Source organism: Fusarium subglutinans, assembly GCF_013396075.1.
Source record: "Fusarium subglutinans strain NRRL 66333 chromosome Unknown NRRL66333_c0000036, whole genome shotgun sequence".
Taxonomy (NCBI): domain Eukaryota; kingdom Fungi; phylum Ascomycota; class Sordariomycetes; order Hypocreales; family Nectriaceae; genus Fusarium; species Fusarium subglutinans.
Genome location: NW_023502099.1, coordinates 140,211 through 156,248, shown reverse-complemented (window position 1 = coordinate 156,248; position 16,038 = coordinate 140,211). Strand labels below are relative to the sequence as shown.

At 49.8% G+C, this 16,038-nt stretch overlaps 5 protein-coding genes across 5 annotated transcripts; 3 read left to right on the top strand and 2 right to left on the bottom strand.

The window, feature by feature from the left end:
- Positions 1-431: 431 nt before the first annotated feature.
- Positions 432-2,219, top strand: FSUBG_4072 (general amidase; the record flags this gene model as incomplete). The annotated part of the gene is made up of 1 exon (XM_036682022.1): positions 432-2,219. The coding sequence occupies one exon, from the start codon at positions 432-434 to the stop codon at positions 2,217-2,219; it is 1,788 nt and encodes a 595-aa protein (XP_036540379.1).
- A 2,438-nt stretch (positions 2,220-4,657) lies between these two features.
- On the top strand, positions 4,658-6,516 carry FSUBG_4071 (proton-dependent oligopeptide transporter POT family; the record flags this gene model as incomplete). The annotated part of the gene is made up of 2 exons (XM_036682021.1): positions 4,658-4,689; positions 4,749-6,516. 2 exons carry the CDS (start codon positions 4,658-4,660, stop codon positions 6,514-6,516), a joined length of 1,800 nt encoding a protein of 599 aa, XP_036540378.1.
- Positions 6,517-8,451: 1,935 nt separating this feature from the next.
- On the top strand, positions 8,452-9,632 carry FSUBG_4070 (uncharacterized protein; the record flags this gene model as incomplete). Its single annotated transcript, XM_036682020.1, has 3 exons — positions 8,452-8,736; positions 8,789-9,121; positions 9,177-9,632. The coding sequence occupies 3 exons, from the start codon at positions 8,452-8,454 to the stop codon at positions 9,630-9,632; spliced, it is 1,074 nt and encodes a 357-aa protein (XP_036540377.1).
- Positions 9,633-9,663: 31 nt separating this feature from the next.
- On the bottom strand, positions 9,664-12,522 carry FSUBG_4069 (beta-galactosidase; the record flags this gene model as incomplete). Its single annotated transcript, XM_036682018.1, has 7 exons — positions 9,664-9,917; positions 10,389-10,669; positions 10,718-11,034; positions 11,083-11,268; positions 11,315-11,724; positions 11,780-11,958; positions 12,011-12,522. The coding sequence occupies 7 exons, from the start codon at positions 12,520-12,522 to the stop codon at positions 9,664-9,666; spliced, it is 2,139 nt and encodes a 712-aa protein (XP_036540376.1).
- Positions 12,523-13,259: 737 nt separating this feature from the next.
- FSUBG_4068 (OPT family small oligopeptide transporter) lies at positions 13,260-15,827 on the bottom strand (the record flags this gene model as incomplete). The annotated part of the gene is made up of 8 exons (XM_036682017.1): positions 13,260-13,853; positions 13,906-14,088; positions 14,136-14,459; positions 14,517-14,773; positions 14,832-15,022; positions 15,076-15,347; positions 15,398-15,690; positions 15,743-15,827. The coding sequence occupies 8 exons, from the start codon at positions 15,825-15,827 to the stop codon at positions 13,260-13,262; spliced, it is 2,199 nt and encodes a 732-aa protein (XP_036540375.1).
- Positions 15,828-16,038: the final 211 nt, after the last annotated feature.

Genomic DNA, 16,038 nt, shown 5'->3' with positions numbered 1-16,038 from the left:
CCTTGGGACATGTTGGTGGACGCCTCGCAAATTATTCCAACTGGTCACCTGAAGCTTCGGGAAGCCAAGGTTGATCGATTTGGTACAGTTGGATGTCAACAATGGGAATTTGGAAAATGTTTGTATCGGATTGGTTGTTTGGGTGGTCAGAAGTGGATGGTATCGTGAGCCAACGACAAGCTTGCAAGACAGCTGTCGACTGGAGTTTGTTTTGACCCATGGTCCGAGCTTTGTTTTGGCTGGGAAATCAGCAGTGCAAACAGCTAAAGAATAGGGCATCGAGTAAAGACCAAGGGGTCCGGGGTTCGAGAACTCCTAGGCCAAGACTTGACATATATCAGCTGGATCATCACAGCTGCACCATCTCCTCATTGTCCTCCTCGCCATGATTTCGTGGCAAATGTTTTGTCACGCAAATACATCCTTCGACCATGACTTTTGCCTCTTCTTCTTCAGCCCCCCCATCAGGTTCTTCCAAAGACTCCTCAAGTGTCACCACCCACAACTTGAAGTCCCTCGAATCTAGACTCTTGGTCACAGAGATGCTCCCAGGGCTTCCTGTTGTACAGGTGAAGCCTGTACCTCTCGGCACTCCCGAGTTCGAAGAGAAGAGGGCTGCGTTACTTGAAGCATTTGCAGCGAAGGTCCCGGGGGAGCTGCAGCTGCCTTTGAAGATTATACAGAACCCTCCAACAGACGTGTCCACGATCCCAACAACATGTGGCATTTTATCTCCAGAAGAGATCATTATCACTGAGGATTATGATGCTGTCGGCCTTCTTGAGGCAATCGCACGTCGAAAACACACCGCAGTAGCCGTTGCACGGGCATTCTGCAAGCGTTCCATCATTGCGCATCAGCTCACATGCTGCTTGACACAATGGTTCATGGAAGAGGCCATCGAACAATCTCAAAAGCTCGATGCATATTTCGAGGCTCACGGGAAGCCTATCGGTCCCTTGCATGGCTTGCCAATAAGCATCAAAGATCACATCCAAGTTGCCGGGACCTCTTCCTCTCAGGGCTGTTTTATCAGTATCAGCGACGACGACCAAGATGCAGACATCGTGTCAATCTTGCGTGCCCAAGGTGCCGTCATTTACTGCAAAACCAACCAGCCTCAATCGCTGATGCATCTTGAGAGTGACTCCCATTGGGGAAGAGTCCTGAACCCTTTCAACATTCATCTGTCTGCTGGCGGCTCGACGGGAGGTGAATCTGCGCTGATTGCGATGAAAGGCTCGATCTTAGGGATTGGGACTGACATTGGTGGGAGCATTCGTGGCCCATCTGCCTTTTGTGGTATCTATGGCTTCAAGGCCACATCGAATGTCTTGCCGACAAGGGGGTACATCAAAGGCGCTCCGCCTCCAGCCGTGCTAAACATCCCTCTGTCGACGGGACCTATGTGTCGCTCCTTGAGAGACATGGACCTTTTCATGAAATGTGTCCTTTCTTCGAAGCCTTACCTTTCAGATCCAAACGTCGTTCCGATTCCGTGGGCTGGTCTTGAAAGGCAGTTCAATCGGCGCCTCAAGGTTGGCATCATCAGCAACGATGGCTTCATCGAGCCTCAACCGCCGGTGAAGAGGGCAATTTCGTGGGCCAGGAACCTTCTGTCCGATAGCAAGTTTGCCAATCTCATCGAGTTGAAAGAGTTCAAAGTCTTGGGTGCAGAAGAAGCATGGAACCAAGTCCGGAGACTGTACTGGCCCGACGGCGGCCATCTCACCAAAAACGGCATAATCCCATCCGGGGAACCTCTTCACCCTCTTACAGAATGGATCTACAAAGACGCAGAGCCCCGGGGCATGCACACCGCCGTAGATCTTACAGCCGTCCACAAAGAGCGAGACGATTTCCGACTTGCTTTTGCCAAAAGCTGGAATGAGCAGGATGTGGATGTCATTATCGGCCCGTCGTTCGTAGGGCCAGCGTGTGCGCACGACACGGCCTTCTACTGGACGTACACCTCGCTCTACAACCTTGTCGACTACCCGGGAGCGGTTATTCCCTCGCCAATTAGGGCTGAATCTGGGGAAGTTTACGATACGGGCTATGTTCCGCTGAGCGGTGCTTGTCGACGAGTTAGAGATTTGTGGGAGGAGGGTGATTTTGGGGGTGCGCCTGTTAATTTGCAGGTTGTGGCGAGGCGATATCACGACAATGAGCTCTTTGGGGCGTTGCGTGTGCTGAAAGACGTATTAAACTTGTCTTAATTGAACTGGTCATATGGTGACATATAAAAGTTAAAGTATATAGTTTCAATCGTCATTTAAATGTATCGCGCTCTCAAAATAGTACAGGAATTTGCCATGATACGAAATGCTGCTCGAGTTTATGGTTCGCGAGTGAAATCAACGGGTTACGCATAAAGTTTGAACAGACGTTGCGAATTAACCGTCGCGAAAGCCAAAACGCTATTTATAACGATATATTTACTGTAAAATATCTAGTATAATTTGAAATCTGCCACAAGAGAGCCAATTTCTCCTGAATTGAGTCAAGAGGTCTTGTGACGAGGCATCGCCATTGCTGACTTTACTCAGCGCGAGGTATCATCTGACCTACCCTGAATACGACCATTTTCGCAACCTCGGACGCGTCTATTTTGCCTTTTTAGATCCCGCCCTCCCTAATCTCATTCTTAAAACTCTTCCCCAACCTCGGCACCTCGGCAATGAGATATGGTTTTACGGTTTTTCAAGGTTTTTCAAGGCTTTTTGAGGCTCTCTCTCCAACAACCAAACCTGTCCTAGTCCGCCACCATCCCATCCAGCTGAACCCCGTGAAACCCCAGGAAAAACCAACGCGTTCACGGAAATACGGCGAGGGGCGTGATTGGCCTTCATGCAGCCTCTGAAGCTTACTAGACATGGGGGGTTGCAATCGGCCGCCTTCCTTGATTTTCTTGACACACGGCGAACTGCTACCCCATGCATTAGCCTCAGGCCTCACTCCGTTGAGAAATGGAGATGGAGATGAGGAAAACATGGGGTGCAGTTGACAGGAATGGAGAATGGGGTTAGGAGATAAGCGGCGTCGCGACGATCTCTTGATTTTAGGTAATAGTGGTGTCGCCGTCTGGAGGTTGACAACGTTACGGGATGAGATGGCGATAGCAACACCATCGGGAGACAGGATGGCAATTGAATCAGCTGAGGCGAAATGCGGCACAAGAGTAGGTAGGCAGGTAGGGAAGAAATTGCCAAGGGAAAATGGCGGTTGCTGCCGGCTTGGCCTTGGAAATGACCGGAGATAAGATGCGATGTGATGTGATGGACCATGTCGCTTACCCATCATGATTGATGAACTTTTGAAGAGCATCCTGCGACAACAAGGCCAATAGCCAATATCGCAAAAGACCATGTCATTCCGTATCGAGAAGCTGGCTAGCAGATTATCACGGTATTATCACTCTAGATAACCCTATTTCACTCGTCGAGTTTCCTCTAAAGGGAATGGGCTCACGTTCTTACTTGAGGGTTGTACGTCATATGACAATTTGTAGCGCGCTGTTTGGACGAGCTTCTTGTCTGAGATAAACTTTGCACAGATGATTTGCGGGGAGGCCTTGAGTGATTGAGTAATGACCTTCCTGTTGGGTAAAGATTACTGACGGTGCCTGAGATAGCCAGCCGTCATTCCCGACTCGCGCGCCCTTTGTCTCGTCGATTGGCCCGTCCGTACGTACTGTATGTACGTGCTGCAGTATTATCAGTGGCGGGTGGATTCAGGGTTTCTGGGTCTCCCTCTCCCTTTAACGTTAGTCGCGGACGGACACTGCGATTGTTACGTTACCACGCGCTTGGGAGAGAAGTTGCCGCGGAACTTTTTTTTTATTTAGCCTGTGGGTGTTTGGAGGACATTGGGCTTTACCTCTTGTGGTAAGCTTGATACGAGTTTATGCCGATCTTTAATGATAAGTGAAGTTCTGTTGATCCTCCAATATCACACGGTACAACTCAAGACAATGTCTTGGCTTTGCGAAATTGACAAGCATAACGTGATCATGTAGTATATTACAGAGTCATACAAGCGGATTCGCCGTGTCCGGAGAGCGACATCGCGATAATGACAGTCACAGTCAATTTTGGTAGAGAATGGATCACAAATCCGTACAATTCCCTCGCGCCACTAGACTCGGCTGTTTCTGTGGGGGTGCTTTACAGTACTGTTCTTTACGGCCGGAGCCTCCACTTGGGGTGTCACCGTCGCTCGTACGAGACAGGGGTTGACTCGGATCTTCGGCATTTTAGACATGGCTCATGTTTCTCGAAATTTTGCAGAAGCACTCGGAGCACGCCACACGGTCATAGCCATTGGCCACCTCGAGTTGCCCGTTGCTTCGATGCTCCATAGCCATATCCGGGCCGTTACAAAGGTTCCTCACTCTGATGGTCGGATGTTTTACAGCAACGGGCATGGCTTCGGTCGAGGTGTGGCATCTCGTGGCGTACAAGATGGAGTCGACCGTGTTTCCATGACAGAATATTTATTAAACGTCTCCAGATCTTGGTATTTTTATTACTCTTCGTTTGCTCCCATCCTCTCCTCCCTTTCATCATCAATCGACTCGCCTTGTCCCTTGTTGCATCCGTGACAGTGAAAACTTTTTTCATCCCATCGAGTCTCATCGACGTACGTCGTCTGCAACATGGCCCAGAATCACGAGGATTTGGCCGCCGAGTATGTCGCAAACTCTATTCAAGCTTATTTCGTACCCTTGCTAATCTCATGCAATGCAGGCTCCACGAGGAGTTAGGTGAGCGCGTGCCCGCCGCCGAGAAGAAGACTGATCTCGCTGGTGGCTATATCGCCCCTTCTATTGATGAGAAGAAGTCTCTCGACAAGCAACACTATGCTTCTGATCCTGAGTTTGGTACTACTGCCGATGGCGAGGAGCCCAATGATCATGAGAAGGCGACTCTTCGACGTGTAGGAGAGAACCTCCCTGCTTCGGCTTTCCTCATCGCTGTTGTCGAGTTGACGGAACGATTCACCTACTATGGTGCTCAGGGTCTTTTCCAGAACTACATCTCCAACAGCCCAACGGGCGCAGATGGTGCCAAGGGTCTTGGAATGGGCCACCAGGCTGCTACTGGTCTCAACCTCTTCTTCCAATGGTTCTGCTACGTGACCCCCATTCTCGGTGCCATCATCGCCGATCAGTACCTCGGAAAGTACAGGACCATCTTGGTCTTCTGCGGTTTCTACTGGGTCGGTCTCATCATCCTCTGGACTACATCATTACCTGTCGCTATGGAACATGGTGCTGGAAAGGCTGGATACATCGTTGCGATTATCGTTATTGGTCTTGGAACCGGTGGTATCAAGTCCAACATTGCGCCCCTCATCGCCGATCAGTACCAGCGACGCAGAATGGCTATTCGAACTGAGAAGACCGGCGAGCGCGTTGTCATCGACCCTGCTATTACCTACCAGCGCATCTACATGATCTTCTATTGGTGCATCAACCTCGGTGCCCTCTCACTGCTCGCTACCCCCTTCATGGAGAAGTACAAGGGTTTCTGGACCGCCTACCTCATGTGTTTCTGCATGTTCAACGTCGGTATCGTCACTCTGGTCCTCCGCCGAAAGACCTTTGTCAACCGCCCTCCCCAGGGCTCCATTATCACTGATGCCTTCAAGGCTCTTGGTATGATGATTGCTGCACGCAACACCGATGCCGCTAAGCCCTCGTGGCGCGAGGCCAACGGAAAGACCAAGGTTGTCCCCTGGAACGACCACTTTGTCGACGAGCTTAAGCGCGCTCTCCGTGCCTGCAAGGTCTTCATCTTCTACCCCATCTTCTGGGTTTGCTACGGACAGTTCTCTACCAACTTTGTCACCCAGGCTGGTCAGATGCAAGGTCACGGTGTCCCTAACGATCTGATGCAAAACTTCGATCCCATCTCCATTTTGGTTTTCACTCCCCTCATCGAGAAGGTCTTGTACCCCATCCTTCGCCGAGCTGGTATCGAGCTTCGACCTATTGCCCGAATCACCATCGGTTTCTGGCTCGCTGCTCTCTGCCTTGCCTATGCTGCCATCGTTCAGCACATCATCTACTCTGCTGGACCTTGTTACGAGCACCCTGGTGAATGTGCTGCTGGTCAGGACGGTAACACCAAGCTTCCCAACAACGTGCACATCGCCATCCAGACGCCCGCCTACATCTTCATCGGTATCTCTGAGATTTTTATCTCCGTCACTGGTCTCGAGTACGCCTACACCAAGGCCCCTCCCAGCATGAAGTCCTTCGTGCAGTCCATCTACCTCTTCACCAACGCTTTCGGATCTGCCATCGCTGAGGCACTTGTTTCTGAAGCCAAGGACCCCAACTTCTTGTGGCTCTACACTGGTGTTGGTATCTCTTCTTTCATCACTGGCTGCATCTTTTATGCTCTCTTCCGCCATTACGATGCTCAAGAAGATGCTATGTATGATCTGGACAGAGATGAGCCAACTCTTACCCACAACGGCATTGAGCCCAAGACTGTGGATCACGAGTAATGATTCGTAAAGACTGTATTCTAGTTAAATAGTGTCATTGAAAATATTATTTCAAACAATCATGTTTATGTGTGCAGCGCGTAGTTGTGAAGTGTCAAATCCGTCCCCCAAAAAAGGTTCGCGTTATTTTGTCACGCTGTGAATGCCCCGTTCGAATCTGGGACCTTTTGCAAAAAAAGCGGGCGGGGGAGACATCCTTAACTGGCTAGGGTCCCTGCTGGTTAGTAAATCCTTAACGAATATGCCAAATGGAGTGTGTTCATCCCTGTTGGGCAGTCTAGTCTCACCCCACCCTGGGAAAGTGTTGAACTATTCGGGCTTAAGTAGGGTGAGCAATCTGTCATGGACCTGGTCTTGACGAAAAGGATACGACACTGCTCATTGGCCAAGTGCAAGTGTCGTTTCCCACCATGTTTCCGCGTCAATATCCATACACGCACGACAGCACACGTTCATTTTGCTACAGCCGACTTTACCAGGGGATTCACCACTTCATTACAGCCTGTGGCTTCCCACTGCCACATCTTGACGCGTCACCTTCATCGCAATCTCAGCGTAAACTTACTCGGTCCTTACCAGGAACTCCTTGTCAACTTCGGCAGAGCCTCTTCTTTCCACCTCTCCCCCAACTTGTGTATTTGGCTTGATCCTTTGCTCATGATGGTACACAGACTACTGATCCCATATACACCCGAGATTGATTAAGCTGAACAGGTTCCAGTTGTCAACCCACGAGGATTTGTTCAACGGCTTGGCTTTCTGATGCATCAAGAAAGATGAACAGGGGCAAGCAGGCGGACGCCTACTCTAAAGAATGGGGCCTGGGACTTTCTTCTAGTACAGCTTGAGATCGTCAGCCACCTGTGAGCTTCTGTTTTCCTGCTAAACTAATGCAAATCTTAGACTACGCCTCACCTTCGCGATTTTGAATTCCGAGAATGGTTTGCCGACATCCCAACCATGTCCTTCGTACTCATGAGCTCAATGAGAAGCCGAATTCTGCGACAAGACACAGTCTCAACATGAGAAGATGATTCTTCTACACATGCACTTTGGCTCCGTGTCGAACATATACAGTTGATCATGGTTGCTTTGCAGATGTCGCTGCAGTTCGGCAAAGAAAAAAAGTTTCACAACTCTGGCCCCGTGAACTCCTGCAACGCCATTGTCGAGGAAGTCGATAAACAATTTGGCTGCAAAGGGGTGCAGCCTCGGAACCCGCGAAAAATGATTGGGAACATGAATTCGAACTGATGACCTCAAAAAACAAAGGGAGGGTGCAGGGAGAGAGTTTTAGGATTTTAGGTTCGGAGTTTAGAAGGTTTGTAGGTTTTAGGAGAGATACCACTGCACCACTTCCCTTTGCTGAGGATATACAGAGTCAAATTGATATATAAGGGTGGTTGAGTGAATAAGTATTGAGTTTGGATCTCTCGTCCATGTTGTCAGTCACGCAAACAAAAGCACTCACATTCATTCACCGCGATGGCCTCAGGGAACAATCAAACTTCCAAACTTCGATAACGCTGAGAACAGAAATAATTTGTGGACAGGCTGGCGTTATATACGCCAAGTCTGCCTCGCCCTCTTTGTTATTCGCACTTAAGGCACAAATCTTCGGATCTTGCTGAGCTTGGTTCTAGGGATGAGGGAAACACCATCACCTCCTGTTGGGTTGACAATATCTAAACCAAGAATGATTACTAATTGGAGCTGTATGATTTGGTGTAAATTCCTGTACCCCTGGCTGCTCATTCGTCCCGTCCCTGATTCTTTGGTCTGCCTCAGGTTGAACTCCGCTGCGTTCAGCCAAAAGCTGAGGCTTCCCCTCCACATCACCATTCTCTTGCCATCCATGGCAAACCGCAATCAGATCTGAGGGTATTCTTTTCAAGCCAACCTACCTCTTCGTCCTATCAACAGGCTACAGCAGAGATGCTTGACGACACAGCGGAGATGGCTACAATTGATGCACTGGGAATAAGGCATCGCCAAGCATTCGTGCAAGCTCTGGCGAGAGTAATGGAAACAGCCGTAGCGGAAAGGACTTTTGCGGAGATCATTGATGGGCTCCCTACGATTGAATCGTACCAAGACTTCCACTGGCCTCAAGAAGGCCATCCCGCCACTCAACATCTTGAGCTCTGCCCTGGTATGATTGAACGAGCTCGTCAGTTACGTTCAGACTTTCCTGCTACGAGCCTGGCATTCCGACTGCCGGTTAGTCCTCGTGATAGGCTCTTACACAAGTCGTTCTAACACCTGACTCCAGTTACTGCATGCTTTTGCAGATACCGCCATTCATTCGAGGCCATTTCACCTGCGACTGTTTGAGCTGTTAGCTGTATCTATTCATCAAATTGCGGTATACTTGTATCAGCAAGATGGTGCCAACCACACCCACGAAGACTATCAAAAGTGGATAGATTCACCATACGATACCCGTCAATGGGATGGTTATCGGCACCCGACAGCTTTCTGCCATTCTTTTTATACAGCGGTTGGGCGATATCCCGACGGGGATGCCGATACTGTTGGATACTGGGCTGAAGCGAAGATATTCGGTGGGGTCGTCGTCTTCGACCGCGGAGAATCAGAATCAGAGGTATGCTGAACTAAGGTACCAAATGTTAGTCCGAAACATGCTGACATCTCTATAGTGTAACGAGCTGTACCTCCATGCCAGTCGGCGAGTAGGCCCCTATACTCTATTCCCCCTCACAACGGACCAGTTCGAGAGATTCGTCGAGTTCCTTCTAGGCGATACAGAGGAGCATACTGCATCGCGAAGTCCTCTCCCATTTAGAGCGACATCAGACAATCGTTGGCGGTGGCATAACTGGGATGCCATAGCCCGATATCACATATTCCGTGATAAGTACGAGCGAAACGTCCAACCAACCAAACCAATCGGCGGTGTCAAGTCTTCGGTAGACTGGCCAGAGATAGGTGATGAGCTGTATCTGATCGGTGCAATGCACGATTATTGGGATGGCCAACCAGTAGATAAAGACAAGGTTCGAGAGGCTCTGGAGCATTTACAACAGGTCACTCCATCGTCGCCAGCTTGGTCAACTAGGAACGCACATTCATGGACCAAGAACCTTTTTGAATAGACTTTATATGCGATATCCACCGAGGATTAGTTTACCAGTTTCCAGTGAACTGGGGATAGCTTGGTGTCTTGACTTCTCTGTCAGGATACACGCCGCCCCTCTGCGGCTGCATGCCTTCCCATTTCGCCTTTGCTAATTCTCTCTTCTCCTCCGCTGGACTCTTCTCCGAGTTGTCAGACTTTTTCTCCTGGGCTACTTCCTTATTCTCATCCTTTACCAAGTCATCAGGTTGAGTGTCTTCCTTGCTTATAATCTGCCATTCGTCCTCGGTGTCTGGATTCGAGGCTGGATTGAAGTCAGCGATATGGACGAGAGAGATGTTGCATTTTGGATTCTTTACTGGCTGGCAACTTTTCGTTGTGATTGTTTGATGACATTATTGGATCTGTCAAATTTAAGATTTCGTAGTCTTCGTTTGTGATATGTAGGTTCTGCCCAAGTCACTACGGTTTGACAGAAGTGAAGTCTGAAAGCAGGTGACGTGTCCCAGCAGGCAACCGGTGGCGAGAAGGATCGCCCGCCACCTTGTTGACTAATCAATACTGGCCTCTATTTAATGCAAAGAGACCTTGGCATTGCTGACAAAAAGTGTTTGCTATTGAACGGTACATTGTTGTTCATTCACAGCAGTTGCTACGAGCTCAATTAAAAGGAGATCTGCAACATGGAAGTATGGTTGAAGTTAACAGTTGTCACTCAAACACTGCAAGTCCAGCAATGACCCAGCTGCTCTCTTCCCGTTATCACCAGACTCACGCCCGCCTCGAGAAGCTGCAGCCTCGTATACACTGGCAATCTCACTCTGCCATTTCTCAACATCTGGCCTCACGAACCGACGATCGTAGGTGATCAGACCATTCACCTCGCCTTCAACATCGCTCGTCTGGGTATATACGGCACCGCTGCAAGCGAACCGCTCAGTCTGCTCGCGGATATCCCGAAACAAGACGCCGGATCGATAATTGTATGAGTCGAGGTCCTTGTTGATTTCGTATGTCTCGGGGATGCTATCGATGGCTTGCTTGACGTTCCAAAGGCTGCAAGATGAGTTAGTGGCGAAGTTGAAGCTGGCGAAGTAAACTTACTGGTCAATCGAGACGTTGTGACCAATGCCACCGTACTCGCCTGCAATGCCAATGCGCTCAGGATCATATGGAGTCTTGGGTTGCGAGTAGAATGGCGTGCCGCATTGAGGTTCAGCATAGTTATGATTGTCCTGAAAACGAGTCAGTGAAGTGTTCGATGAGGTCTTGAGGTTATCTACGTGAAAGTCACCAAACCCATGATCATTCCATCCGCTGATAGAGTTGATGAGTCTTGACTTGTCAAGCTTTTGAAGCAGCTCAGTCAGGCTCTTCTCAGGAGACCCGTCTCGCTGACCCCAGCCCTCGTTGTAGATGACCTGCCACGGTTAGCAATCATCAAAATCCTGACTGGTCTCTATTCATACCCATGTGACGATTGAAGTGTAGCTCTTGTGCTGGTTCACAAGAATCTCGAACTGTCGTTGAAACTCGGCTTGTTCCGCATCGTTGGGCTTACGATTGCCGTCTGCAGGAAGACTAGGCATATCTTGAATGACTAACAGGCCAAGCTCGTCGCATGCTTGGTAAAACAGATGAGGCTCGTATTTGATCTTCTTAAGTCAGTAAGAGCGATTAGGATCACGAGGTTATACTGACGTGCTTGCGAACCATGTTGAAACCAAACTTCTTCAGGAGCTTCAAATCAGAGACCATGGCCTCCCTGTTTGGTGGCGTGTACAATCCATCAGGCCAGAAACCTTGGTCAAGAGTTCCGAACTGGAACACAAACTCACCGTTGAGTAGTGGTCGTGTGACATTCTCAACTTTGCCTTTGGATATGGTTCGAAAGCCGGTGTAACTGTGTACCGTGTCTCCGCCGTCGAGTGTCACGGTGATGTTGTAAAGCGTCGGGGAGTCGGGCCACCATAGTTTAGGCGACTTGGCGGTGAAAGTGAATTCTTCATCGGCCGTTCCTTCATGGGAGGCCAGTTCCGTGCCATCGCTGCCTTCGATCACCACTTTGGCGGATCCGCCAGCCTCTTGAGAAGTATGGACTGTTACGGTAACTAGAATAGGATGGTCAGCGGTTGGATAAGACACCGGGGACCGGGGACCACTGACCTTGGCCATCTGCACCCGCAGTGAGGTCAAGATCGGTGATGTAGTCTTTCGGAACGGCCTCAAGCCAGACTTGCTGCCAGATGCCCGAGCAGGAGCGGTAGAAGATGTGACTCGGTCGCAAGGTCTGTTTGCCAATTGGGATAACTTGATCGTCCGTCGGGTCGTTGACAAAGACAAGCCTGATGAGATGTTAGAGCGTGATACCGCTGGGGAACTCAATCATGGACTTACAGCTCATTTGACTCTCCAAACTTAATGTCATCCGTCACGTCGACCGTGAAACGGTCGTAGCCCCCAATGTGCGTCGTCTTTTCTTTCCCATTCACAAACACTGTTGAGTTATAGTCGACGGCCTCAAAGTGAAGAAGAACGGTCTGGTTCTTCCAGTCATCAGATACCTCGAAGGACCGCTGGTACCAGAACTCGCGCTGATCAAGAATCTGCAATCCCGACAGAGCGCTTTCGATGCAAGCTGGGACCAGCACCTCACGATCCAGAGGGCCTTCTTTGGGCGGGTTGCTGAGATCGCCATCGCCTCTCCATGTCCAAATACCATTCAGGCTCTTCCAAGCATCGCGCTTGAGCTGCGGTCGCGGATGTTCCGGCCAAGGATTGGTGCCGACCTCGTAAGTCCAGTCGGTGTCAAGTGGAGGTTTTTGAACTTCGTACTTTGTCTGTGCTGAAGCGAAGTCGAGAAACAGAGAGCAAAGCCCTGCAAAGGGGATAACACTTGACCAGAACATTTTGAAAAGTGATAGTTACGATGAACGAAATTGCGCATGAGGATGAAGAAGCTTTTGTACTGCGATAGCAGGCCATTCCGTGTTCCCCGCCTGCATACCACGTTGAGTTTGTGTGAACCTTATGACGTCTACATCATCAGCGCTTAACGAGGAGCTCCAGGGGATCATCAAGTTATTCCCCCCTTCCCCCGCATCAATGCTGATCATCACACGTTTTATCCCTACTGCATGAGAAATTCTGCATGAATTTCCTGTATTTTACTTCCGGCAGGTGGAATAAATCCCGAAGGATGAGGCTTTGCTTGTTTAGCTACCAAGATTAACTTTGCCGATGTGGTATTGGGGGCCTCCATCCGGTATTAGCGTGTCTGATCACTATTTTACAGGAGCCTTTGCGCGCATCACAAGGTGCGTTGGTGCCTGGTCGTTACAGGGGCTCAGATCCTCCCTCTGTAACCCAAACGCAATCAGTGCATGAAAGCAAGACAATCGTTACGCCGTTTGGCTTCAGCAAACTAGGTTGCAAACATGCTTTATTACTTTTAAACGTGTTTTCAAACTTTCTCATATAAGGTATGACCGGATGCAGAAGGTCTGGACTCGCTGTACTCGTAGTTTACTAAGGTCCAAAGGTCTGTCCATTTGCTAACGGCTTGTAAGGGCAACTCTTCCAATCGCAGGTATCCTGTCACATGCACCGTTAACTGAAAGCACATCTCGATGAGTCTTGAGTCTTGTCAACTGACCTTGTACACATTGGTTCCCCACCAATTGAAATTATCCGCGGCACCGGTGTAGAAAATGGCGAAGAAGATGACGATGCCAGCGATGGCGACAGAACAATCCAGAGCAGAGCTCAGCACAAAGTTGAATCGATGCCACCAGCTGGCCTTGCGCTTCTTAACAAGAGCACCGAACAGAAGCCCAAATAAAGCCCAGCTACCATAGTTAACGCCTGATGCAGGCGGGATATAGTTCAAGCCGCCCAGGAACAGCGGAACGTGGATCTTCTTCAGCCAATGGACATGAGGGAAGGCCTTGGTTCGAAGAAGGTATACGACGACGGGAAGAAGAGCTCCGACCAGGAAGAACCAGAGCAAGGGCCTGTAAAGGGCACCTGGCTCGAAGAAACGACGGGGACCGAGGGCGCCCCAGACCATGCTTGTGTTGAAATGAGTTCGTGAGAAGGGACAAGTGAACCCGTTCGGGGCAAGCTTGGCATTGCAAACGTTGGGGATGTTTCCAAGTGCCCAGTTGAGGACGGACACTTGACCAAGAGTTCCGATAATAAGGCCGACTACTTGGACCAGGAAGAGGCTTCGGGGAGGGATCTGAGGCAAGTCAGCTTGAGGTATCAATCGCGGCAAGACAATGACCACTTACACCGCAGTAGATACCAAGCTTCAGGTCTTGTGAGAAAGCAAGACCCTTGATACCCGAGATATATCCAACATTGAAGAACCAGATGTTGGCAAGGACCTTGCCTTCCCAGACGTAACCGGCGATGATGCGACAGAAGATATCGATCTGGATCTTGATGTTACTCGTAGCATACACCCAAGCGAGCTTCAAATGTCAGTAAAGTCCTTACGAGTGGAGGTCGAAGTACTCACAGGGATGAAGAAGACAGAAGATACTACCATGCCGAAAATCACACCGTACCAACGCAGTTGAACGGGGTAGTACTCGTACGTGAAGATTCCGATGCCCAACGCCACAAGAGCTGCGATCATGTACCACCAAAGCGGAACGGCATCATACTGTGGCTGCAGTCTGTCACGACTTGATGTGTTCTTTGACGTCAATGATTTGCATGCATCGCGGAATGTTCTCACCAAGTCCTGGCGCTTCTCGAGAAAGAGCCAGACAAAAAGAGACGATATGGTGGCGAACGACAGGCCAAAAGTGTTCAGCGCATAGGTTACTGGGAGATAGATCTAGGGAAGTGCGTTGGCATCTCTCATCTCTAGGAGTCGTGACGGGGAGAGACTTACGTCAGAGTACTGTGCATACAGATCATGGTCGAAAGTGAAGCCTTCTTTCTTATTGACAACCTTCGAGACGTTGAAGACTTCTCCGGTATTGTCGAAGATGGAATTGCTTTGCAGCGGTAGATGGGCTGAGAACCAGGTATTCGAGTAGTAGAGCGCGGGGCTCACGATGTAGATCCAGAAGATAAGCGAAGCGAGAACGTTGAGAATAGCCCAGACTGGGACAACAAGCGGCGATCCTATGTAGGCGATTTGACTCCCTGAAGAAACAACCCGTTAGCGACCGAAGCCTCGAATAATAGAGCGGCGAACACCTACAGTCGAAGGTGAAGGGCAACAACCCTAGTCCACTCTTCATACCGAACACCTGGTTGACCACAGGGTTCTTGGGGGCGATCCAGCAGATCCATGTAAAGTAACCCAAGGCAGGGAAGATGAAGTCGGGGAACCAATACCAGCAGAAAGAGGCGAAGAAGGCGAGGATAAAGAAGTGGTATCGAGAGATCTTGCTGCGGCCAAGTTAGTGGAACCGGCCTCCGAAAGCGCTGAGAGAAGTGCTCACCCAGCAATCACCTCCTTGCGTGGCGTATGCAAGGCTGCGTTGAGAGCTGTATTTCCAAGGACGCCTGGCCAAACGAGGCTCTTTGGTTCGACAACTACTGATCGCGTCAAGCCTGACAGAGCAAAACCAAACAGAATTGATGTCAGTGTTGAGAGGATCTCGAAACCCCATCCTGCCTCGAGGCCATAGAAGACGCGCTGTTCAGTAAGGACATCGGCGCTTAATCGGGTCAAGAAGCTAAGGTTGGCCAAAATATATATAAGCATGTTCTCCTGAGTCAGGGTGAGCGGGTGTCTCTTCGAGGTTTCTGGGGAGTAAATACCTTATGGTTGAAGGGTCCAGGATTCAGGCTATGTCGCTTGCCAAACAAGGTCAAGCCCCAATCCGGTATCGCATATTCCCATGCCTTGCCGACGGGATAAGCGAGGAATTGTATTGCGGACTGCGAAAGACTGATGGATGGGAATCTCAGTGTGTACAAAGTGTTGACACCACTGCCTACAAGACAGAGGGCAATGCCGATTGTCCACATGCGAAGAGTGAGACATGGTAGAGTTGGATCATCATCCTTGAAGCCCACGCCAGCAGCTGACAGGACTTCTTCGACAGATTCGCCTTTGGTCTTATGAGAATAAGAAACTTGTGAAAGTACAAGCCAGCAACATACCTGAAGACGTCTCCGGTCGGACCAGACCCTCGTTTGGAGCGGTCACTTCCGCCTCAGCGTGACCTTTCTCGACGGATGCACTCATGTCGAGTTTTTCGTGTACAGGCCTCACGATGATCACATCAAAGCAGATCAGATAAGATGAAAATGATCATTGATTGATTATCTTATAACAAGATCTGATCTGCCAAGCCGTCAGGACGGCAAAGTCAGTTCGGCGACCTTGGCGTGGACTCCACTGTCAAAAGTAGTTATGTTGGCATGAGTTAATTCTGTGGTTCTTAGCGTGCCGTATG